The sequence below is a fragment of the Misgurnus anguillicaudatus genome, chromosome 3 (genome assembly GCF_027580225.2).
Source record: "Misgurnus anguillicaudatus chromosome 3, ASM2758022v2, whole genome shotgun sequence".
Lineage (NCBI taxonomy): Eukaryota > Metazoa > Chordata > Actinopteri > Cypriniformes > Cobitidae > Misgurnus > Misgurnus anguillicaudatus.
In genome coordinates, this window is record NC_073339.2 from 2269503 (window position 1) to 2296694 (window position 27192).

Consider the following 27192-nt stretch of genomic DNA (forward strand, 5'->3'; position numbering starts at 1 on the left):
TCGTACTAAATGGTTGTGCTTTGGTTGGATAGTGCAGATAAAGGGGGCGGTATTACCTTATTCTGACATCACAATAAGGGCCAAATTACAATGACCTATTTTTTCACATGCTTGCAGAAAATGTTTTATTAAAACTAAGTTACTGGGTTAATCTTTTTCACATTTTCTATGTTGATAGAAGCACTGGGGACACAATTATAGTCATTAAAGTCAGATTTTCATAATATGTCCCCTTTGAGTTAAATCAACTTTTTATTTTTTACAGTGAGTGAACTAGGGGTGTGTGACGGATCAAAAAACTCACAGTTCGGATCACATTACAGTTTTTCAGGCACAGATCAAATTATTTTTCGGATCTAATAAACAATAAAGAAATTGCAAACATTTATAAAAAAGAACAAAGTTGTACATTAATGAGGTCTGAAATTTGCATTAGGTACAGAAATCAAATTAATTAAATGAATCATAACACAATAAATTAAATATATTATTATTTTTAGAGCTATTTGTCATGGGTTGTTTGATTAACATTAATGAAACAGACTTAAGTAGGTTAATCTGACTGTAATCTATACATACACTTTAGACAAAAACATATGTTTTTATTAGAAAAAGAATACTGTGGAGATAATTTTGTTTATATGTGCCCTATCAATAACAGCGAGATTTTATGTTTGCTTGTTTCTTTTTTAACGCGTCTCTCTCGTATGTGCACTATTAAAGGGCACTTAAACGCGCGAGCACACATAAGGAGGGTGATCTTTGCAGACGCATACAAACGGCTCGACAGTGAGTGAATCCTGCTTGAGCACGAAGGGGAGGGGTGGGTGACGACTGATCACTGTGAGTGAAACCCAAGCGCTAGCGCACAGAGGGGAGGGGCGCGGTTGACATTCATTTTCGGTTGACATTTTCGGCTGGATTTTTTATTTCGGCCCGAAACCGATAATGCCATTTTTGGCCGAAATTTTCGGCGATCGAAATTTCGGTGCACCCCTAGTGTAGCTACAATATACAACAAAATATTTAAAGTAAACCATAAATCCGAACTAAAATTTAATTCATTTGAAATAATACCGTTAAATATGGAAATAAATGATCGTAACAACAAACAGTGTTTGTTCATTTTAGCTACCATATATAGGCCTCTGGGCCACCACACAGATTTTCTTAAAGAAATAGCTGATTTCCTATCTGAACTTACAGTAACTGTAGATAAAGCTCTTATCATTGTGACTTATTTGCTCTACAGCTCTGCCAGTTCTTGTTCACACAAATTAATGTTTATTATATACCATTTTACTAATGTATTTTAAGTGTTTATACATGTAAGAAATACATTTGAAAATGTCTAATTTCTAAATGTTGATTTGCACTATCGTTCAGTTGCACTACAGTCATTGTGACTTTTCTGGATTTGACCAACATTTCTGAATCCTGTTTTATTTGATTTTACTGTCATGTCTCTGATTGTTATTGCAAACTGCAGTTCATTCACAAAAATAAATGTTTGATTAAAAAAACTAATTGTAAATAGCGTGACAGTTTGGCACTATGCATATATTTGTACATCAGTATTGTTGACCTATTATTGTAAACTACATACCTAATTATTGCATCATTATATTTATAGGCAACACTTACCAATTTGCAGAAGTATTAACATTTTTGGGCACCACAAAAATTGTGGTTCCTTGTTCTACCCACCCACCCTCTATAAAACGAGTATATTGGTTAAAATGAGAACTTAAATCTTTAGCCAAATCACAAAATACAATACATTTGGCAGGAAATTTGAGAAAATTGTTAAAGCTATGGTCTACGATTTCAAAGATTGTTCATTATTAATAACCTTGTTTAGATTCTGGTTATGGTTCTACACTAACATCCTAACAATATGAAGAGAAAAAAGAATTTAAAAAATCCATTCAGGCAGACTTTTTGTTGAACAGTTATACATTTATTTATACTTTTATTGTGTGAGGTGTTACATAAATATCTTTTTATGAGTCTGACAACATGCTGTCAGTCGGCATCGGAATGTTAGCCATTTAGCATCGCGTATCAAGGGTCAAAGTAATTATATTTACAAAGATTGTGTGAGGTGTTACATAAATATAGTATTATCAATCTGACAGCATGCTCATGCTGCCGGTCGGCATTGGAATGTTAGTCGTTTAGCATCGCGTATCACGGGTCAAACTAATTATATTTATGAAGTCATTTCTTGAAGCTCAGGAGGGGAAATGTATGCCAAACGTTGTTGTGAAAGTAAATAACGTCAATTACAATCATAATTGTAATTGTTCATTCCTTCAAGGCTTTATGTGTTTACTGCTCGGTAAATCTCTGTTCTGATGTTTACTACCAGTGATCACAGCTTGAATATATGACGTTGTTCAGCTTGTTTCCCGGTGGGAGGGCTCAGGTAGCACAGAGGGGCGGGATGAGTTTTTTAAAACTTACTAACCGTCTCAGGCTTTCTCGACCGATTTTCAACATCGTAGACTACAGCTTTAACAGAGAAAGTGCTTGTAAAAGATTTGTTAAAAGTACACACATCGGATCACCCATTACCTTATATTTTGTGAAATAGTTTTCATTTTGATATAACGTGTTCTATCATAAATAGATAATTTTATGTGGAGAATCTGATATCAACTAATGATAAAAGAATCGAATCAAATAGATTTCATTTAAAAATGTATTCAAGTTCACGGAGATATTGTTTGTACAAAGATTATATATATATATTTAAGAGCCATGTTAGTTTGTTTGCCCGTTAACCAAACATTGTATATGAATGGTTATGACTACACGCGAGTGTAAATACCGGCTCTCTTCTTCTGTGTGACAAGTGAGTGTCAGAACAGATGCATAACGTCTCGCAGCGCCACCCTGTGTACCGGCATATATCTCCTTTGTATTAGGCGCCATCTAATGTCAAGGGAGTGAAATTGCACCTCACTCGGCTCAGAGCCAGTAAAAATCATTTGGATGTGAAAGCAGAAAAACGTGACGTTAAACGTCGACAATAAACGCGCACGAAAAACGTCCCGGTGTGTAAAGACCTTTACTTGATCTAAAAAGTATGACCACATAAGTCCAATTCTGGCATCTTTACACTGGCTACCAGTTAAATATCGCATACAATAAAAAATATTACTAATCACCTACAAAGCCTTAAATGGCCTGGCGCCCTTGTATATTCAGGAATTACTGTCACATGGAACTACACTAACCTTTTTCACTGGTGGAACTTGTGAACTTTCAGTTACTGGCGCAAAACATGATTTGGTCGCACAAATTAGTTATATTATGGATAATAACAAACAATAATGAAACTGTATTGCATACAGATGTGATTTTAATTTTACTTGCCATCTTTTAAACCACATGCCACCTTGTTTTTTTTTAACGTCGCAGTGTTTACCACAGATCTGAAATTTACTTGTGCTGGTAGCTGGTGAAAAGGGCATTCATTACCCACCGACAAAAAAATGGTCTACTATACATGTGACAAAGAACTAATAATGTGTGACACAACACAATACTTTGATTTATTGAAGATTTAATATTAATTTCACATTATAGTTTGTAAATCTAACCACCCCAAACTTTCTTTGTACAAAGCTGACACTGTTTCTCAAAGCACCACAAAAACACTACTGTTTTTGCACTGATATATCAAGCAGTTAGATGACCTCTTTATAATTAAACTCAATACAATACGATGTATACCTATATTAATAGACAGTGCAGGTCTATAGATTATAAATGTGACTGATGTTATAATGGTTATAATTTCTATTAGATAGAGCAGAAGCAGTAAAAGTGGTCAACTTTCTATTTTTCTCTTGCTGATTAAAAAAGCTTAATCCACTCATTATTTCAGATTTAAAAGTCTACTTGCTGTCACGGTGACGATTGACTTTACATTACAGATTTGCGCTTTTATATTCTGAGTTAGCTTGAGCTTTGCTCGTTCAGTGCAATGCTTGACATTAGCAATTGCTTTTTTCTACCATATCTGTGCAAACTTTTTAGAAAAGATATGGTTTATTAATAATAAGATTATAAAAATGGTAGAAAGAAAATGCAGCGCGTGGTAACAAGAGCCAGTTGTGATCGCCTAAGAAACCGGAGGCACGCTGAAACTCGCGCCCGTTCTCCGATCGACTCGGGTTTCACACAAAATATTAATCAGACTTTAGACCCTAAGTAACTAAACTAGGGCCGACCCCGACGTGACTGACCATTTAAAATATATAATCAGTGATACATTTGCGACCCATTAAAAATTAGGGTCGCAATGGCATTTCAAAAGGTCGCATATGCGACCAAAATGTGTAGTTCCCTTTGTCAGAATACAATCCATCACGTACACTGCAATCACACAATTCTGGACACTTAATATCCCTAGAATATCAAAAGTGTCTAAAGGTGGTAGATTCTTCTCATACTTAGCCCCTAAGCTCTGGAATGAATTACCAAATAATGTTCAAGTACAGGGCTCCAGACTAACTTTTTTCATGACCGAAAGGTTACTAAGCACTTTGTTACTAAGCACTTTTTTTATTCTGAATGTATGGTATTTTGTTTACTATTTGTACTGTCATGGCAGTGATGGTGCTGTCAGTTTACCTTGTTGTTGCATCTTCAAAAGTGCAGAATAAAATGTGACACTGAATTTAAAACATCACATTTATAATTTCTGCATCTATTATTAAAGAATTTATTAGTAATACAGTGGAAATTAGTAGATTTGGTTGGCATGTTGGTTTACGTTGTGCGCCCCTAAATTTTCTGGTTGTGCCCCTAAAATTTTCAGTTGGGGGCCACTGTGCTCCTGCACTGCAAAATCCCGGGAGTTAAATTAACACTGCTCAGTGTTTATATAGGTCCACTCTCCAGAGTGTTAAAAAAGTAACACCGGAGAGAGTTAAAAGCTACAATCTGTGACTTTATTCTCTCTATCACCATCTCTGTTTGAAAACTGAAATTGCATTTTAGATCTTACTTGTAGAGTTATTTTCTTAATTTAGGATTAGATGTTGGCTGTTTCATTTAAAGTCACCATTATTGTGATTAGTGGTTGTTTTAATTGGACTCTTGAGTCTTGGTCTTAGCTTTTCAGCTTTATTTGGCTGTTATAATTGCATGTGTTTAAAACATGTTTTTTTGTGGCCAAAGATGAGACATTAGTGCATTTCTATGTTTATAATGGTTGTTAGGATATACTTTCAAATAACACTCTAAAAAAATAATTAATTTCATGACTTCTTACTAGAAGTGTTTATTTCTGTCAATAATATGATACTGTAGTATGAGATCCAGCCATCTCATAGCAGTTTTGATTCTGAACCATTTTTAAACACTGACATTTACAGAGTAACTGCAGTATAACGTAGACACTTAAACATCAAGAATCAGAGTATGAATCACAATGATGGTGACAATAAAATGAAAAGCTTCATGCTGCAATGCATGCTGGGTATTAACAAATTACAAACCTCATCCAGAACTCCCAGAATGCACTGCGGCATGAATAAATAAAGAACTTTTTTACCATATTCTTTGTCACCATTGTTGAGATTCATACTCCGATTCTTGATGTCTTTGTATCTAAATTGTTCAGCGGTTAATGTTTTTGTGCACACTATCAAAATCCTTCAGAATGTCAAACTGCTATGAGAGTTCTGGACCTTGAACTGTAGTAATTTATTATTGTTAGAAAATGATGCTTCTGGTGAGGGGGGAAAACTATATTAATAAATCTGTTCATTAAATGAGTATATATTTGACATTTTGTTTTAATCATCCATATTCAATCACACAATAACCTTTTCTTTGCTATAACTAAGATAGAAAAAACTAACAGGCTAATAGTCAAGAGTCAAGTCCTACTAAAACAACCACTGATCACAATAATGGTGACTTTAAATGAAGCAGCCAACATCTAAACCTAAGTTAAGAAAATAACTCTACAAGTAAGATGTAAAATGCAATTTTAGGTTTCAAACAGAGATGGTGATAGAGAGAATAAAGTCACAGATTGCTGCTTTTAACTCTCTCCGGTGTTACTTTTTTAACACTCTGGAGAGTGGACCTATATAAACACTGAGCAGTGTTAATTTAACTCCCGGGATTTTGCAGTGCACAGCTACAAACAATACTTAAATGTATGTAACTCTGCATCATCATCCGACGGTGACACTGTAGACCAGGCGTCTCCAACCTTTTTTCATTGAAGAGCTACTTTCTAAAAAATAAAAGTGGTCGAGAGCTACTTGTGTCACGTAATACCTAAATCTCTTAGATAATGTATCATACCTCTCAAATTCAGTTTGAGTTTTTGTGTACACGTGTATCAGAAGAATTTATATTAATAGAAAACACTTTGCATATTATCTTTACACATATTAATGAAATGAACAGTGTAACAGTATTTAAATAAGTAGGTTCATTATACCTGCAACTTTAACAACAAGTTAAAATATTTAAATGGGTGACTGAGTTTAACTGGAAAGATTTGAATGCATGTTTGTTTTTTTGTAAACAAAGAACTGTAATACTCAACTTCATAACTATCAAAATATTAAATAGCTACATTTGGGATTTTTAAAATGAATATAACATCCAAATGCGTTAAATGTCATGTCATTTCATTCAAGTGACATTAACAACCAAGTTAAATGGTATTTCAGTTTGTTTTAAATAAGGAGCCAGGCTTGTAAGCATTGTTGGGCGTGTGTGTGTAAAGTTTTAACGCATCATCCGTTTTGGGAGACGCGGATGTGAAGTCTTGCGATGCGGACTTGCGGAGACAGGCGTGAGTATTTAATAAGCATAGAGACACAGGCTGCGCGTGTGCGTCAAGTTTAAACACCTGTCTGTTGAAGACGCGCGCGCAAAGTCTTGCAATGCAGAAACGGGCGCGAGTATTTAACAAGCACTGAGAGAGACAGGCTGCGCGCATGCTTTAAATTGAAACCCCTCGTCAGTTTAGGAGAAGCACTGTTTTTGAATCATACATGTTAAATTACTGATGTCATACGCCAGTCTACACAGCTCAACGCGACGTCAAACACGCACCAAGTCTTTACTACCACAGGCGCTTGTAACACTAACCAGACATCCAAATGCCACCATAACCACAGAAAATAAATAAATAAACCCACGAGCGAGTTCCCTGCAATTAACTTATCGGTAGATCGCGAGCGACGTGTTGGAGCCTCCTGCTGTGTGGGTATTTGCATTCGTTCGCGTCTCATTGATTATTTCATTGCTCATTTCATTGATCATTGACGTGCCCTTCCACGTTTAATGTATAAAAAAATACGGAGGGTGGGGGAGGCAAATTTACTGGTCGCACATGTGCGACTGGATGTAAAATTCAGTCGCACACTCTCAAATTTTGGTCGCAGTCTGGAGCCCTGAAGTATCAGAAACAGTCGATCAATTTAAATCTGATCTTAAGACATTCTACTTTAACAAAACATTCACATAAAATGTCCAGTAAATGTACTTATCCCGCAATAGTTCGTTTGTCTAGAACAAAGCACTCACATAACTCATCAGGGTAATACTGTACTTATGCCGCAATAGTTAGCCTGTCTGAACCGAGTTGACTTTGACCACAATACTGTATGACACTTGCATTACATGTGAACGGTCCCTACGCTAATAGGATTCTGTTTCTCTCTCCCTGTCTTGTCCTCGACCCTGATGACAATGAGACAAACAGACCCAGTTCCTGCATCTGTGAAGGTCAGCACACCACTGATCTACTGACCGTCCTTCAAAGAGATGCCCAGATGATGCCTGACCGGTGACCACCGGCGGAAACAGTTTAATTCGCTTACCGTTTACATACCCCGATAGTATTTATATATATAAATAAATATATATGTCTCTCTCCCAGGAGTTTTTCTCCTCCTAGGAGTTTTCCCTCTGGACAAGCCAGGAGGGTTTTTCTCCTAGGGTTTTTTTTCATCCCCTGGAGAGTCCGCCACCTTTGGCTTAACTTACTACTTTACTGTATACGTTACATTAGTATGTGTTATTACTCGCTTTTCTATGCTTTTCCTACATCTATTAATGTAAAGCTGCTTTGAAACAATTAACAATTGTGAAAAGCGCTTTATAAATAAAATTGAATTGAATTAAACTCCTTCGGGGTCTTAAAAAAACTTACATTCAGAAAGTTAAATTTCTAAGTTAAAAGTCCTAGGATGAAGATCTGGGCGTTTTTAGGGCTTAAATTTAACGTTCTGAAGGTTAGTTTTTAACACCCCGCAAGAACCCTGATAAGTGCAAAAATAGAATTTATCACATGTTTTGCAAAATCCATATGATGGCGTGACACAATACCGGTAATTACTATCATACCGGTTTATCACCCACCCCTAGTATGCAGCTCATCTCGATATGAGTGTATTATGAAGTATATCTAATATATCATTTTGTTGATTGCTATGCAGTTACACAAAGAGCACTAATATTAGTTTTTGCAGATATGGAACCTAATCAATTTAATACTGTGACTTAAAAATAAAAATAAATCAAAACAGAAACAAATTTTTGGTGGCAAAGATGTAGGCTAAAATACTTGAAAGCACTGTTTATATTTTTAAGTATTATTATATGTTAAATAAGGTTCAATAATTTAATTTTATTACATATACTAGAAATGTTGTGTTTTTAAGTTAAAATAGCTCTGCAGCCCTCCGACAAGGTACCCATCTCAGCACAGACCCCTGTCTTAGGTGATATAGTCGTTATTGGATAGGTATTGGCCGATACTGAATCCCAGGTATCAGATGCAAAAAGGTGGATCGGAGCATCCGAGCTGTGTTGCAATTAATCCCGTTAATATTTGATAATGAGGAGACATAACTTACCTGAAGGAATAAAATCATGACCATCCTGATTGTCTTCATATTCTTCTTCTGTAGGTTCAGTTTTTATTTCTGTAGGTTCAGTTTTTATTTCTGTAGGTTCAGTTTTAATCTTCATCGTGAGGTTCGTGCAGTCGACGGGTTTGACTGAACACATCTTGAGTTTGGTCTGCAGGATCTGCTGCTGTTCTCCAGCGTTACAGACAGAATCCAGAGACTCTGTGGAGGTTTGATCAGTAGATTTACAGGACATCTCATCTCTCATCATCAACACTAAAAAAATAAAGAGAAGACTCTGTTTACAATCAAGAGAGAAAACACGGAGGATACACAAACACATCACACGCGAGCTCTTTCTTTCTTTCTTTAGTGGGTTTATCGGCGGACTAAAGCGCTTCAGAGCGCCTCCTGCTGTACTGGAGAGAGAATCCTGCTGAAAAACAATACAATCCATTTCAAAAATTCTAAGGTTCCAATTAAAATACATAAGGAATACAAATAGTTAAATAAAGGTGATTTGCAAACTTATTATTTTGCAAAGAAGTCTATCAGGGTTAGCCAAATTATTTTGACCACATAGTAAAGTGTTTACATTATTTTGTCCAGTGCCTGTATAAAGCGAATTAAACAAAAACATTACTGGTGCATCTTGACACAAAACAATGACACAGATATATTTTAAGATGTCAGTTCAAGGTGTTTTGGGCTAAGGTGTGACCCGTGACCCAGCTAACAATTTTTGGTTCTCAAAACATTCCCCCAACGTTAGTTTTTTGTTCTCAAAACGTTCCCCTAACGTTAGTTTTTTTGGTTCCCATAACGTTATTTTCCAAGGTTTGTTTTTGGTTAGCCAGCAAAGTTTTCTTTACAGAAATAGAAAGTTATTTTTAGGTTATTTTAACGTTTTCCAAACGTTATTCTAACGTGATTCTAACGTTAGGAAAACGCTAGTCTAAGGACCGTTATGTTGTAATTTTAAGTTTCAAACAGAGATGATGATAGAGAGGCAAAAGTTAAAGATGGCAGCTTTTTACTCTGCTTTAGTGTAACCTTTTAAAACTCTGTAAGATAGAATCATATCCGTTTCATATATCTATTGCATTTATTATTTTGACCTTTTTCATCATTTTAGTATTACTTTTTCCAGAAAAAGAAAATAAAAACTTAGAGACAGGAACAATTCTAAAATTAAGTTGATTTGACATGAAATGCCCAGCAGGTGTTTACCATTAATGTCTTAATCATCACTTTATTATCTCATTAACTTTAACACTGCTACAGTGTAAATTTAACACTCTGTAGAGTGGGACCATATATGCTCCCAGCAGTGTTAATTTAACACTGGGAGTTTTACTGTGTTGTAACAATACAAAGTGGGTTGGAAATCTGTAAACTTTCTCTATCATCAAAATTGTCTGTTTAACTGAGCATGACTTGAAACATATGCCTTGAATTATCTTAGAGCTATATGATTGCTATATTAACATCACTTCGTTACTTAATGAGATTAATGCGTATCCCTAGTTTCACAGACAACCCAGCTAACAGAAAAAAGTTCTAAGAACGTTCCCTGAAAGTTCTCAAAAACGTTCTGCCAATGTAAAAAGTACTTTTCTTGACGTTCTAAGAACGTTTTTGTGTTGTCTGAACGTTAGAGGAATGTTACAATTTACCATTTTTAAACGTTATGACAAAGTCATGTTTTAATGTTCACACAATGTTTAAAACAACAACTGTTTATTATATTGACTTGTTTGATGGTTATGTAAATGATAGAGAAATATTGCATTTTATTATTTTATAAAACATTATTTCTGAATCTTCAGTAAATTTATTGCTGTAGAAAACACAATTCACTTATTAGGTTTAGATGTTGGTGTTTGTTTCATTTTAAATCACCATTATCGTGATTAGTGTTTGTTTTAGTTGGACTCTTGACACTTTACATTTTGCTTGCTAGTTTTTTTCCTGGTTGTGTTAACTTTGTGTTAATACACCATGTTTGTTATGAACATGTAAAGTCAACAGTGCAATTCTGTGGTTCTTGATACACAATGGTAAAGTTCATCACGTTATTAATTCACTAATCAAAAGTTTGTTTTCTGTCAATAAAGTTTGAGATCACTTTCACAGCAGTTTGTCATTAAGGAGTTTTAGAAACTTTGGACAAAAAATATCTGCTGTATAACTGGGACGCACAAACATCAAGAATCAGAGCATCAATCTCAACCATGGTGACAATCAAATGAAAAACTTCATGCTGCATTGCATGCTGGGTATCAACGAATTACAAATTCCATTCAGGACTCCCAGCATGCACTGCAGCACGGATAAATAATGATTTTTTTTATTTTTATTTTATTTGTCACCATGGTTGAGATTCATAGTCTGATTCTTGATGTTTGTGCGTCCCAATTTTTCAGCTGATATTTTTTTCCAAAGTTTCTAAAACTCCTTAATGACAAACCGCTGTGAAAGTGCTGGATCCCATTTACATCACTGACAGAAAATAAACTTTTGATTAGTAAATTAACCAGTTGATCTTCTTTACCAATATGTACCAACCACCACAGAACTACACTATTAACTTTAAACATTCATAACAAATCTGGTGTATCAACACAAAGCCAACACAATCAGAGAAAAAACTACCAAATAAAAAGCCAAGAGTCAAGAGTCCAACCAAAACAAACACGAATCACAACAATGGTGACCCAAAATGAAACAAAACATCAACATCCAAACCTAATAAGTGAATTGTGTTTTCTGCAGCAGTTTGTTTACTGAACATTCAGAAATAATGTTTTCTAACAGTTTTAAAATAATAAAATGCAATGTTTCTCTATCATTTGCATGGTAGTCGGGCAGGTCAATATAGTGGACAGTTGTTGTTTTGAGCATTGTGTGGACGTTGAAGCATGACATTGTCATAACGTTTAAAAATTGTAAAATATAACATTCCTCTAACGTTCAGACAACAGAAGCGTTCCTAGAACTTAAAGAAAACTGGACACTTTTTACTTTGGCAGAATGTTTTTTCTTCTATGGGAATACATTGAATAGAAGTTTTAGTAATTATAGTAAATTTAGTAATTATAATAAATTACTAAAGTAATTTCAGAGCGCCCCCTGCTGTACTGGAGAGAGAAGACGCGATTCCCTTGCATGTGCGTGTTTGTGAACACAACAAGCCTGCGTAATGGTTGCTTTACAGGGAGTAAATTTGATATTTGGCATCTATAAACAATAATATATTTATATACAGAATATAATTATATGGTCTCCCCATCAGTGAATCACTCAATCTGTACTCAAATATCAAGAGTTAATACTTCAAATCAACCATGAAGCAGATATAGAGATAAAGAGAAAAACAATAGGCAGCAGATGAAGTTAAGTTTGAATAAAAAAAGATGATTTATTAAATAATTTTAGTTGCGTTCTCAAAGATTTTCGGATTACCGGTAACTTCATCTCACAAGAAGCAGATTTGGGAGGTGTTATTATACCAAACACAGACAGTGGACATTTACTGTTTCACAACATTCTCAGGACATCAATTAAATCCTTGAAATGGAGACCATTGGAGAATTAAAAGGCAATACAGCACCAACATGAGACTTATTAAGAAGAATAATGTAGAATAGAATAACTAAACTTAATTAAATGAATATTATTAAAATAATAACAAATATAAGAATAAACCCTATCAAATGAAACATTCAGTTTTTTAAATTATATTTAAGCAGATGCTTTTATCCATAGCGATCTCATTGGTCGACGCGGGTGAAAGAGGGGAAAATCAACACAGTAGTCTAAAAATTACTTAACAAGTTCAATGTGAAGTCATTCATAAAAATCAATTGTTTTTGTTCTAGCAAGTTATCGCGTTGAGAATTCACGCTGAATCTGCGGTCAGTGTGTAAACACTTTAAGAGACTATGATGATATCAGTGTAGTTTGTGTCAGTATGTTTCTTCTGATGATTCTGAAGACTTCCACAAAAAGTGAATCTCTCTCCACAGATCGAGCACTGGTAAGGTTTCTCTCCAGTGTGAACTCTCTGATGAGTCCTCAGGCCATCTAATCGAGCAAACGTCTTCTCACAATGAGAGCATTTGTGAGGTTTTTCACCTGTATGAGTTCTCTGGTGTTTCAATAAACTGTAATGTTGACTAAAACTCTTCCCACAAACATTACAGTGATGAGGTTTCTCACTAAGGTGAACTCTCTCATGAACTATCAGCTGATATTTCTGACAGTAACTTTTATCACATTGTGAACATTGATAGTGTTTTTCTTCAGAGTGAATATTCTGGTGTGATCTTAATGAACATGAATCCCTAAAGGCTTTTCCACATTGACTGCATTGATACGGTCTCTCATTGATGTGTATAGACAAATGTTTCTTTAGATTGGCTTTAGATCTGAATCTCTTCTCACAGTGAGGACACTCGTATGGTTTTTCTCCTGTGTGAATTCTCTGATGAACATCAAGATTTTGTTTGGTTCTGAAATATTTGGCACATTCAGTGCAGTAGAAAGACTTTTCATCAGTGTGTGTCCTCATGTGTCGGTTTATATGAGATTTGGATGTAAAAAAATCCTTCCCACACTGCTGACAGTGAAACTGCCTCTTCTTCTTCTTCTTCTTCTTCTTTCTGTGTTCTTCTGAATGAAGTTTCTTCTCTTGTAAGGTAGTAAAGCTGATCTCAGATCTGGTGCGGGTGAAGAGTTTCTGTTCTGTGTGTTTTCTCTTTAAATGTCTCTGTGAGCTCAATGTCTCTCCACCGGTGATGCAGGAAAGAGTCGAGGATGTTATTTCTTCATCCAAACATAATTCACTCTTCACATCTGAAAGAAACATGAAACAATTAAATGTATTTATATTTACACACAGAAGGATGAATTGAGATTCTGTATCTTTTTTTTAATCACACAAAGACAGATGACAGCGGTCAGTCCTGTTATTATAGCTGCTCATTATATATCAAATACTGTATAAAGAATTTTGAAATCATAGGCAGGAATTTTTGTTTTATATTTTTTGTTATAGAGACAATAACTAGTGAATAAAGACAAACTAGTGATCAAAGACAAAATATTAAATGCAAAGTCAAACTCTGAGATATTGAGCATCAAAGTTATATCTCACCTGTAGATATCAAGGTTAAATTTTCTTTATATTATATAGGTTTATTTTGTGTAGAAAACAGTAAATTACAAAAAATGACTTTAGCTGGTTTTACAATAGGGGTGGGCGCTATAACTAAAATCTATCACGATAGGATTCATTTTATATCATGATAACGATATGCATCACGGTAGAGTTTTTATGTTTTAATAAGGTTTATCTGTTGTTAAAATTTTTAATACCATAGAAATGTTCATAATCCTCACAAAAACCTTATACAAGCATAAAAAGAAAATAAAAAGATCAAAACAAAACAAAACGCAAGCTCTCTGAAGATAAACAGTCAACGATGAATAATAATAAATAATTATGTATGTATGTATGTGTATATATATATTTATTTAAGGTAGAAAAGTGATTTAGTCAAGAGCAGTGAGAGATGTTTCATAAACACGAGTGAGAGACAGAAGCGAAATTAGGTAACTATTTATAACTATTACTCTTTAAGACGAAAGTCGTGAGTTTTCTCTTTTAGTTGTTCAGTTTCTCTTAATCCCTAAATGGTCGTGTTTATGAGGATAGGCCTACTTTTGACACATATTTTGATAAAACAGGAACTCACATGATAGTTAAAAATGCTAAAAAAAATACTAGACAAGGAAACATACCTGACAGAATAAAATCCTCATCTTCACGAGTGTGATCTTCCTCTGCTGTATGTTCAGTTTTTACTTCTGTGGGTTCAGTTTTTATTTCTATAAGTTCAGTTTTTATTTCTATAGGTTCAATTTTTATTTTTGTAGGTTCAGTTTTGATCTTCATCATGAGGTTCCTGAAGTCGATGAGTTTGACTGAACACATCTTGAGTTTGGTCTGCAGGATCTGCTGCTGTTCTCCAGCGTTACAGACAGAATCCAGAGACTCTGTGGAGGTTTGATCAGTAGATTCATCATCCTGTAAGTCCTGATCAGTTCCTGATTTACAGCACATCACATCCATCTCATCATCAACACTAAAATACACAGAGACAAGACTCTGTTTACACTCAATAAAACACTCAAGAGAGAAAAACACTGAGGATACACAAACACATCACACGCAAGCTCTTTCTTCTTCTTCTTTTGTGGGTTTACTGGCGGATTTCAAACCCACTGTAAAGATGCATACCGCCACCTACTGTCATACTCAATTTGACAGAAGACAATTTTTACCTCATTATTCATTCGACGATTGTTGGATATCTGATGATAATAGAACAAAAATAATTTTGTAACATCATTCCGGGGAGAAAAAAATCTGTTTATCTGCTTTATCTGTTTTCCTTTAACCCCTTAGGTAGTGCAAATACCTTTAGAGTGGGGGGGGGGGGGTGAAATTGTGATATACATCTTCAAATTAATATAACTCTGGTCTAGAAGCCTAATCTTGGTCTTGTTTTAAAGAAGACACTTTGGGGGTTTTCACAGAGGTGAAAGCATGTGAACATATTAAATAATTAAATTGTTATAGCAGTTTACATTTATTTTAATAAATAAAAATAATTCCATAACATATTATTTTTATAAATAAAATTATAAAAATGTAAATGTTTCACAAAAGTAATAATGCAAACATGAAGCCATAAGTCTCAAGTAGTTCTGAACCAAATTTCAAGTTAAAATCACAAAAAATAAGGTGTGTGTCACACTTTTAGTGGTTTTGCCAAACAAAGGCCACTAGGTGTCAACGGTTTGCAGCATACATTTGTCACAAATTATTCAATTACTATCACTGCATTATTATTACTACAAAAATGTTTTGAAATATGAAAACTACATTCTGAGAGCTTTCCAGTGATATATAGTTTGTCATGATTTTTTAGGTTTAGAGTAGGGTTGTAGTGTTATAAATATATAAAAACAAATTAGGCCTACCTATGGCCCCGTGACATTTTAGAACTGACTCTCATTACGTCATAATTCTCCCAATATGGCAATGAAATATGAAAACTACACACCTAGAGCTTTCCAACAATATATAGTTTGTCAAGATTGTTTAGGTTTAGAACAGGGTATTAGTGCTATACATATGCAAAAACAAATTGAGTCCAACTGTGGCAGTGTGACATTTTAGAAACTGACTCTCACTACATCATTATTTTCCCAAAATGGTGATGCAATATGAAAACTACACTCTTAGAGCTTTCCAGTGATATATAGTTTGTCATGATTGTTTAGGTTTGGAACAGGATATTAGTGTTACAAATATAAAACAACAACGTGGGCCCACCTTTATACTTGTGGCATTTTAGAAAATAGCTCTCACTATGTCATTCTTTTACCAAAATAGTGATAATAAATGAAATCTACACTCTTAGAGCTTTCAAATGATATATAGTTTGTCATGATTGGATAAGAATTCACATGCAAAACACTGAAGTAAATGTTGGCGTCCCTCTGGCGGGACAGTGACATTTAGCAGGATATAAATGTTTTGAGGCGCACTCTCTTTAAAATTGAATCAATTTCTCTCCCTACATAATTTATTTTATAAAACACTGTTGATATATGTATTCTAGAGGCTTAGACCTTTCCAACAATATATAGTTTGTTGTGATATACATAAAAGTTATATGGAAAATATTGACCTATACTTAGGTGTCCCGTGACCTGGTTTGATCTGTTTCACATTTTCTAGGTTGATAGAAGCACTGGGGGCACAATTATAGCACTTAAACATGGAAAAAGTCTGATTTTCACGCTATGACCCCTTTCAATTACAACAAACCACCATCATTGTGATCAGTGTTTGCAGTTCATCCGCTCATTTGCATTTTAAATGTCACACCCAAAAACGGCACACTTTTGCTCAGGCCTACAAATTAGCGATTTTAATATGCTGTAATTAATTATCTGTGGAGTATCTGTGAGCTAAAACTTCACATACACACTCTGGGGACATCAAAGAATTATTTTACAACTTAAAAATATATCATAATATGACCCCTTTAAAAGCCCATGAGAGAATTCACACTGGAGAGAAACCTTACAAATGCTCTCATTGTGAGAAGATGTTTGCCCAGTTAAGTCACTTAAAAGTCCATAAGAGAGTTCATACTGGAGAGAAACCTTATATCTGTTCGATCTGTGGAGAGAGATTTGCTCGTTCTGGAAGTCTTCAGCATCATCAGAAGAAACATACTGAAGATCAAACTACACTGAAATCATCATAGTGTCATGAAGTCTTTACACACTGATCATGTATATTCGGTGCAAATGTTTGACGCGATAACACACTGGAACAAAAACAATTGATTTCTGCTAAGAGGTTAACCTCGTGTAGTGAATGAATGAATGACAGTGTTGAGTGTCTTCTCTCTCCAGTACAGCAGGAGGCGCTCTGCAGCTCTTTAGTCCACATATAAACCCACTAAAGAAAGAAAGAAAGAGCTCGCCTGTGATGTGTTTGTGTATCCTCAGTGTTTTTCTCTCTTGAGTGTTTTATTGAGTGTAAACAGAGTCTTGTCTCTGTGTATTTTAGTGTTGATGATGGATGTGATGTGCTGTAAATCAGGAACTGATCAGGACTTACAGGATGAGGAATCTACTGATCAAACCTCCACAGAGTCTCTGGATTCTGTCTGTAACGCTGGAGAACAGCAGCAGATCCTGCAGACCAAACTCAAGAAGTGTTCAGTCAAACTCATCGACTTCAGGAACCTCATGATGAAGATCAAAACTGAAACTACAGAAATAAAAACTGAACCCAAAGAAATAAAAACTGAACCGACAGCAGATGAATATGAAGACAAGCATAATGATGAACATGATTTTATTCTGTCAGGTATGTCTCATCAATTATTGTTGTATTTTTACAACTTTATTTGAAAAGTTTTTTTATGTGTGTTTCAATGCCATTTTGGACCTCTGGTAAGATTTCAGCTTTAAAGCTGTGCCAGAGATTGACCCAAAATATTTTAAAAAGAGCATCTGAACTTTATCTGACACCCTATATGCATTATGCAATGAGTTCTGCTTTGCTTTGTGTTTTTATTCGGGAGGTTTTGCTGTTGTTGAAGGAAGCCAGTGCATAGTAACATTTAAAGTATTGGATGCATTAAAGGGGTCATATGATGAAAATGTTAGCATTGCCACTTTGTAGGTTTGAGCAAAAATGTGTCGTTTTGGGTGTGTTTTTTAAAATGCAAATGAGCGGATGAAGTGCAAACACTGATCACAATGATGGTGGTTTGTTGTAATTCAAACTCAATTGTGCTGTCAAGTCCTTCTTTTCTCTCTCTTTCAGAGTTCAGATTAAGGAGGCGGTATTATTCTAATAAGATATCCTTATGACATCATAATGAAAGCCAAATTTCAATGACCTGTTTTTGCTCACACCTACAAAGTGGCAATGCTAACATTTTCATCATATGACCCCTTTAACAAATAAGACATTTAATTAAAGGGGCCTTGACATGAAAGTCTGGCTTTTTCCATGTTCAAGTGCTATAATTGGGTTCCTAGTGCTCAGGGTGTAGTTTGTTGGGCGGAGGTAACCCCCCAATATTCAAATCTGTCAGTTACAACCCCCCAAAATAACTGTAATATGGAGTCATATACACACGGCAGTGTTCATTTATCTATTGCATTTAATATTGTGACTTTCTTTATCATTTTATTATTACTTTTTCCAGATAAAGAGACATATAAGTCTCTATAAGAAATTAGAGACACAAACATTTTTACCAAAGTAAAAATAATGATTTGGTCTCCATGAAAAACTATATTTTAACTTTGTTTCAATGTTATTTTTCATCTTGGGCTGAAGAAGTATTTTGATTAATATTAAATAAAAATTTTAAGTTTCAAATCAAAAATATAGTTTGAAAAAACGAATAAATTATTTAGCTGTAACAAATAACAGCATTTTTTTTAAGTTGATCCAAAGTATAATTTTTTCAGTGTAATTCATTGAGATGCATAGCAAGCATCATTGGATGATTTATCGGTCCATCCCTTACAGAATCTCAATTCATCCTTCTTTATATAAATAAAAATTAATTTAATTGTTTCATGTTTCTTTCAGATGTAAAGACTGAATCATGTTTAAATGGAGAAATAACGTCCTCAACATCAGAAGAGCGACTGACTGCACAAACGGTTTCCTGCATCACCGGTGGAGAGACATTGAGCTCACAGAGACATTTAGAGAGAAAACACACAGAACAGAAACATCATCTGAAGAAACACACCAATGAGAGACCGTATCAGTGCAGTGAATGTGGAACAACCTTTAGGGATTCATTCTCTCTAACTTCACACCAAACCCTACACACTGAAGAGAAACCCTTTCAATGTTCACACTGTGATGAACGTTTCAGTCATAAATCTCATCTGATAGTTCATGAGAGAGTTCATACTGGAGAGAAACTTTATCACTGTGATGTTTGTGAGAAGAGTTTTATTCAACATGAGAATCTAGTGAGACATCAGAGAACTCATACAGATGAAAAACATTACAAATGCTCTCATTGTGGGAAGACATTTGCTTATTCAGGGTCCTTAAAAGTCCATGAGAGAATTCACACTGGAGAGAAACCTTACGTCTGCTCGATCTGTGGAAGGAGTTTCTCACATCACAATGCCTTTAGAATCCATAAGAGAATTCACACTGGAGAGAAACACTATCACTGTGATGTTTGTGGGACGAGTTTTTATCAACATCAAGATTTAGTGACTCACCAGAGAATTCATACAGGAGAAAGACCTTACAAATGCTCTCAGTGTGAGAAGATGTTTACTCAGTTACAACACTTACAAATCCATGAAAGAGTTCACACTGGAGAGAAACCTTACGTCTGCTCTCATTGTGGAAAGAGCTTCTCTGATCCATCTTATTTTAGAGTTCATGAGAGAATTCACACTGGAGAGAAACCTCATCACTGTAATATTTGTGGGAAGAGTTTTAATCTACGTGATTATTTAGTGAAACATCAGAGAATTCATACAGGTGAAAGACCTTACAAATGCTCTCAGTGTGAGAAGACGTTTGCTCAGTCAGTTCACTTAAAAACCCACCAGAGAGTTCATACTGGAGAGAAACCTTACGTCTGCTCGATCTGTGGAGAGAGATTTGCTCGTTCTGGAAGTCTTCAGAATCATCAGAAGAAACATACCAACACAAACTACATCAAAGTGTCTTAAAGTTTTTACTGCTGTGTCGAATATTACCTCTTCACCAGACAAATAAACAAGTCAACCAATAAGATCTGAGTATTATGTCACGTTCCTGAATCAAAAATGTGAGACGGTGGCGCCACAGCACACAAAACTATATTGACAGAGTGTTTAAACACACCATTGAAACATATCAAATTGATTTCATTTATATAGTGCTTTTCCAACACAGCTCTATATTAATTATTATAAACAAAATAAAAAGAGCTGCAAGTGCACAAAGAAACATTCAGCTATTGTTGGGCAATCATCAATATGGCAGCATGAGGATGTGCATCACATCAAACTGGAAATAAACCTGTCTGTCTCAGATGCCCCCAGAGAGCTAAAGACCGACACCAAATGACTGAACCCACTGAGAACTATTTTCTAGAAGACGCTGAATTCTGATGACAACATCTGAAAACTTTCTCAAAGAGTTCACATCTACCTCAAAGACAACCAGCCCACTTTACAGCCACAGAAGAGTCACCTCACCAAGATTATTGTGTTTCTCTCCTCACAATCTCTCTCTCTCCCCCTCCTCACATGCTGGACTAGAGATGATCAACGCTCACTTAAAGGTTACCTACTACAATCCATACATATTTGGTATCATTGTGATGGTCTCAGTGCATCTGGTAAAAGGGTCTCATTCCTTTAAATTTGGGAAATTCCATCATTGAGATAGAAATTGAGTTAGAAACTGGAGATTAATCATTTAAAGGCCCATCATCAATTATTCCTTATGAATTAAATGTTGAATTAATTTGTCGTTTACTCTCTCCTTTTGTATGATTGATCAAAAAATTGTCATGATCCTGTCAGCCTTGTTTTTTTTACTTGTTTGTTTTGACAGGATCATTGTAGCCCTTATTGTTGTCTTGTTTTTGTGTGGAGAGTCACGTGGCCTGTGTTTTGTGTGCCTCATGCTCTCCTGTGTTTAGTCTTGACCCCTCCCCTTGTTTCCTTGTTAATTATTCATTAATAGTTAACGCCCTAAACCTCATTCCCTAGTTTAGTTTTTCCCTATTTAATGGCCTTGTGTCTGCTGTCTTGTGCTGGATCATTGTTCATCTTCCAATGATATGTGTGTTCCTGTCTCGTCTCAGCCCCACTTAGTTTCACTTCACATTATGTTATATTATTTGGATTTTTGTCATTGTTTGCTCTGTCGAGGGTGTTTTCGTTAATAATAAGTCTTTTTTTAAGAGCTGTCTGCAATTGTGTTCTATCCATTCCTACACAATAGAAAAATTCTTCTAAATTACATTTACATTAAATTTTTTTAATTGTTCAATCACAATAATAAACTATTACTAGCTACATTTTCCAGCTACATTCAATGTTATTTCGACATTGCATAATTAATTTACAACAACAGTTTATTGCTGTACTAACATAGCATCTGCAAAGTTATGTGCATGTTTCCCAGACTAAAGCTGCAAAATAAGTTTGCAAATGACCTCTTATTTAACCCTTTATAGTCTCTAAGCTTTGAATTAGTGCAGTTTAAGTTGTATTTAGCAGGCTCTTGGCTTCTACTACCACTGCTATGCTGATGACACCCAAATCTTCTCATTTCACCCAGATGATACCACTATAGCAGCACGCATTACAGCCAGCTTAGCCGACATCTCGGCTTGATGAAGAAACGCCATCTTCAGATGAACCTTGTGAAGACTAAGCTGCTTGTATTTCCTGAAAACCCAAGATAAAGCACGCTCTATCCATTCAACTGGGCAACACAACAGCTCCTTCCAAAACTGCCAGAACACATAACTGTCCTGCATTCCTACACCCCATCCAGAACCTTACGTTCAGCAAAGGAGCGGCAGGTTGTCTTACAATCACATACGGGCACTAAATCACATTCCTGCTCATTTTCCTTAAATACTCCCTGCTGGTGGAATGATCTTCCTATAGGAGTCAAAAACATTCAAAAACAACTAAAAATACTTAACAAATTCAAATTGATACTGACTGCAGACACACCTTTTCTATCATAAAAATAACTTTTAACTCTCAACGAGTATTGTTTCAGAATTGTGAAAACTTGTAACTTGGTATAAGCACCCTTTTGTATTATTGTCTCCTTATGATAAATCGTTTGATTGCTTTCATATCTTTGTAAGTCGCTTTGGATAAAAGCATCTGGTAAATGCCTAAATGTAAAATGAGTCTGTACGTGTGGTGTCAGTGAAATGTATCTGTTTAAGGGATTCTGTTTCAAGAGCATCTATAAACATAAAAGCAAAATTGTAAAGAGCAACAGTCTTAAGTTGCCATTGTGATACGTGAAAACTCATTAAGATTTAATCAGTGAAACAATTATACAAGGTTTACCCATCATTGTGACAGCCATTACACCATGAAGAAACATCAACTTTCTTGTGTATTGAATGAGACGAATGAAGTTTTGAGCGTCTTCTCTCTCCAGTACAGCAGGAGGCGCTCTGCAGCGCTTTAGTCCACAAATAAACCCACTAAAGAAAGAAAGAAAGAGCTCGCGTGTGATGTGTTTGTGTATCCTCAGTGTTTTTCTCTCTTGAGTGTTTTTAACAGAGTCTTGTCTCTGTGTATTTTAGTGTTGATGATGAGATGGATGTGATGTGCTGTAAATCAGGAACTGATCAGGACTTACAGGATGATGAATCTACTGATCAAACCTCCACAGAGTCTCTGGATTCTGTCTGTAACGCTGGAGAACAGCAGCAGATCCTGCAGACCAAACACAAGATGTGTTCAGTCAAACCCGTCGACTTCATGATGATGAAGATCAAAACTGAACCTACAGAAATACAAATTGATCCTACAGAAATAAAAACTGAACCTACAGAAATAAAAACTGAACCCACAGCAGATGAATATGAAGACAAACACAGTGATGGTCATGATTTTATTCTGTCAGGTATGTCTCCTCAATTATTGTTGTATAATTTAAACAAAGTTTAAACTTTGTCAATTCAACCTCCTATTTAAAGTTTTGGCTTGTTGAAAGTTTACCTAACTTATAAAATCAAGTTGAAGTGGTTTAAGTTAAATATTTAGGGTAAAGTCGTCATTATTGTTATCAGTGTTTGTTTTAGTTGGATCTGACTCTTGACTCTTCGTTTTTATCTAACTGCTATAACTTTGTGTGTTTAAATCATGTTTGTTATAGCAAATAATATACAATAGTAAGTTTTATAGTGGTGGCTAAAACATGAAGTCTAAACATCATTATCTAGAAATTTGATGTATTATGTTTGCCCACTTATCACTGGAAGTGTAATTTTGTGATATTATAGTATTTGATCCAGCTTTATCATAGCAATTTGTCATTCCGAACAAGTTTGAAACTTTGACACTTAAAAATAACCACTGTATAATGTAGACACACAAACATCAAGAATCAGAATATTATTATTCACAATGATGGTGACAATAAAATAAAAAGCTTCATGCTGCAATGCATGCTGGGTATCAACAAGTTACCAATATCATCCAGAACTGCCAGAATGCACTGCAGTATGAATAAATAATGAACTTTCTTACCATTTTCTTTGTCACTATTGTTGCGATTCATACTCCAATTCTTGATGATTGTGTGTACAATTTGCAAAACAGTTTTTTATGTGCAAAGTCTATCTAAATCCTTTAGAATGATAAAAATGCTATGAGTTCTAGACATTATACTGTAGTATCACATGATTTTTTTTGACATTAGTTAATGTATTAACCATTACCATTGATCTACACCAGTGTTTCTCAAAACTTTTTCAGCCCAAGGACCACTTTATCTTCCAATTTTTTTCTGAGGACCACCTAACAGATTCCCACTTTAACACGCCCCCAAAAAACAACAAAATAGTAAGGATAAGCTAAATTTAAGTTTAATATGCAACTAATTTTTAAACACAAATGCAATGCTATGTTCAGAAATTACTATATGAATTTTATTTCATTTGAACAAGTAAATGTGAAATGAGTTGCAGCTTAATATGAACAACAAACTGCACATATGAAAAAACTGCAATTAAACATACTATAACAGCCTAGGTCCCACGTAATCTCATTCCAAAGAGCCCTTAGTTTAAAACTGAGGTGGTGGGTATATGAAGTCTATGGTTGCAACTATGGTAACAATAAAATGTTGAAAAAAAATGTTCCCCTTAATCTCCAAACTCACTGAAATTACAGGGATTTTACACATGAAACAAAAACTAGTACATTACAAAACTAACAGATCTGTGGATTTTAGCTGCTTTCAGTTGACACTTGATCTTTTCTTTTGACTCCTCTTTGGTTTAGCCACCGATACATTTTTACGTTATTAAAACAGAATGGCAAGAACTGATGTCACAGTTTTGCATAAGTGACGATTGTATAAACACTTGCCTAGTTTAGGTCATCTTTTGGCAGACCACTGGGGGGGGTTTGGCGGACACTTTGAGAATTACTGATCTACACGATTGTCTTTTCTTAGCCATAACAAACATGTCTTAAACACAGTTAATTACAGCAGCAAGAAAGGAGCAACAAGCTAAAGCTCAAGAGTCTAGTCCAACTAAAACAAACACTGATAAAAATAATGGTGACTTTAAATTAAACAAAACCAACTTCCAAACCTAAGTTAAAAAAAATATTCTACAGTTTAGCTTCCCGGACAGGGATTAGCTTAAGCCAGGACTAGGCCTTAGTTTAATTAGAAAATATAACTAGTTTTAACAAACATGTCTTACTAAAAACATTACTGGTGTTTATTTAGAGGCAAAACAAAGAGCACTGATGTATTTTAAGATATGTCAGTGTAAGTTTGTTTGGACAGTTCCTACATTAATTTTAGTCTAGGACTAGTCTAACCACTGTCCGGGAAATCTGCCCCTACTAGTAAGATGTAAAATGCAATTTTAGATTTCAAACAGAGATAGAGAGAATAATATTACTGATTGCAGCTTTTAACTCAACTTCAGTGTTACTTTTTAACTCTCTGTAAGATTGGGACAATATGTACACCCAGCTTGATTTAACTCTGGGGGTTTGGTGTGTTACTAGAAACACAACAAGCTAAATTTTATGTTAAGCCTTTTCCATAGTAAACTATTATAAGGAAGATGTGGTTTTATGTATAAACTCAGTAAACAGCGCTGACAGCTGTCCTTTGTTTCTGTGTGAATATAGAAAAAGATACAGAATCTCACTTTATCTTTTGAAAAGTGAATTTAATTGTTTGATGTTTCTTTCAGATGTAAAGACTGAATCATGTTTGAATGGAGAAATAATGTCCTCAACATCAGAAGAGCGGCTGACTGCACAAAAAGTTTCCTGCATCAACGCTGGAGAGACATTGAGCTCACAGAGACATTTAGAGAGAAAACACTCAGATCAGAAACATCATCTGAAGAAACACACGAGTGAGAGGCTGTATCAGTGCAGTGAATGTGGAAAAACCTTCAGGAATTCATGGTTATTAAAATCACACCAGAATATTCACTCTGATGAGAAACCTTTTCAATGTTCACACTGTGATAAACGTTTCCGTCATAAATCTCAGCTGGTAGTCCATGAGAGAATTCACACTGGAGAGAAACCTCATTACTGTAATTTTTGTGAAAAGAGTTTTAATCGACATGACAGTTTAGTGTCACATCAGAGAATTCATACTGGAGAGAAACCTCATCACTGTAATGTTTGTGGGAAGAGTTTTCATCAACTTGTTAATTTAGTTTCACATCAGAGAACTCATACAGGTGAAAAACCTTACAAATGCTCTCAATGTGAGAAGACGTTTACTCAGTCAAGTAACTTAAAAGCCCACCAGAGACTTCATACTGGAGAAAAACCTTACGTCTGCTCGATCTGTGGAGAGAGATTTGCTCATTCTGGAAGTCTTCAGCATCATCAGAAGAAACATACTAAATAACAAACTACATTAAAATCATCATAGTGTCATGTATGGTCATGTATTTTCTGTGAGAATGTTTGATGTGATAACGTGCTAAAACAAAAACAATTGATTTCTATAAATATAAATTCTATAAATTACGTCATGTTCTCAAAAAAGGTGAGACAGTGGCGCTACATCACACAAAACTGTATTGAAAGAACATGTAAACACACAATTAAAACAAATCAAATTGATTTCATTGTATATAACACTTTTCCAAAGCAGCTCTACATTCATTATTAAAGTGCACAGAGAAAGTATTTAAAGGGACATATCATGAAAATCGGACTTTTTCTATGTTTAAGTGCTATAATTGTGTCCCCAGTGCTTCTATCAACCTAGAAAAAGATCAACCAAGTAACTTAGTTTTGGTAAACCATTCTCTGCAAGCATGTGAAAAAATAAGCCATTGTAATTTGGCTCCTATTGTGATGTCCGAATAGGATAATACCGCCCTCTTTATCTGCACTGTCCAACCACAAACACTGCCATTTAGTACAGAGAGAAAGAGAGAGAAAGAAAATAATTCACAGCAACTGAGTTTCAATTGCAACAAACCACCATCATTGTAATCAGTGTTTACACTTCATCCGTTCATTTGCATTTTAAAGGACACACCCCAATATGCCACACTTTTGCTCAGGCCTACAAAGTGGTAATTTTAACATGCTGTAATTAATTATCTGTGGGGTATTTTGAGCTAGAACTTCAATTACGCACTTTGGGGACACCAAAGATTTAGGTAACCCCTTTAAGAATTCTGATAAAACTCAAAACTTGAAAACTGTCTCAAAAAGACTTCACATCTCAAGACAACCACCCCACTTTACAGAGACAGAAGAGTCACCTCACCAAGATTATTGTGTTTCTCTCGTCAGATACTCAAAGCTCACTTGAAGGTTACCTACTTTAATCAAAGTGTACAAGTGTGTAACCATATTTGGTATCGTTGTGATGGTCTCAGTGCATCTGGTAAAATCCACCATTCACATAGAAATTGGGTTAGAAACTGAAGATAAACTCCACCCAGGTCTC

At 35.1% G+C, this 27192-nt stretch overlaps 2 protein-coding genes across 4 annotated transcripts in view; one reads left to right on the forward strand and one right to left on the reverse strand.

The window, feature by feature from the left end:
* LOC129445359 (uncharacterized) overlaps window positions 1-15176 on the reverse strand; it is a 38745-nt gene extending 23569 nt beyond the window's left edge. The window contains exons 1-2 of one of the 3 annotated variants that reach the window (XM_055206570.2): window positions 14703-15164; window positions 12294-13754 (exon numbers count right to left, since the gene is read on the reverse strand). In XM_055206570.2, the coding sequence (XP_055062545.2) occupies window positions 12832-13754; window positions 14703-15033 (1254 nt within the window). In that variant the 5' untranslated portion in view covers window positions 15034-15164 and the 3' untranslated portion in view covers window positions 12294-12831. Of the gene's footprint in view, window positions 1-8903; window positions 9277-12293; window positions 13755-14702 lie in introns of those variants that run through there. The other 2 variants (XM_073866447.1, XM_073866448.1) reach the window with 2 other exon arrangements.
* Window positions 15177-17426: 2250 nt separating this feature from the next.
* The window catches only part of LOC129445378 (uncharacterized), a 31039-nt gene continuing 21273 nt past the window's right edge, over window positions 17427-27192 (forward strand). The window contains exons 1-4 of the mRNA XM_073860059.1: window positions 17427-17856; window positions 19099-20213; window positions 22791-23139; window positions 25457-26130. Coding sequence (XP_073716160.1) covers window positions 17559-17856; window positions 19099-20213; window positions 22791-23139; window positions 25457-26130 — 2436 coding nt within the window. The 5' untranslated portion in view covers window positions 17427-17558. The remainder of the gene's footprint in view (window positions 17857-19098; window positions 20214-22790; window positions 23140-25456; window positions 26131-27192) is intronic.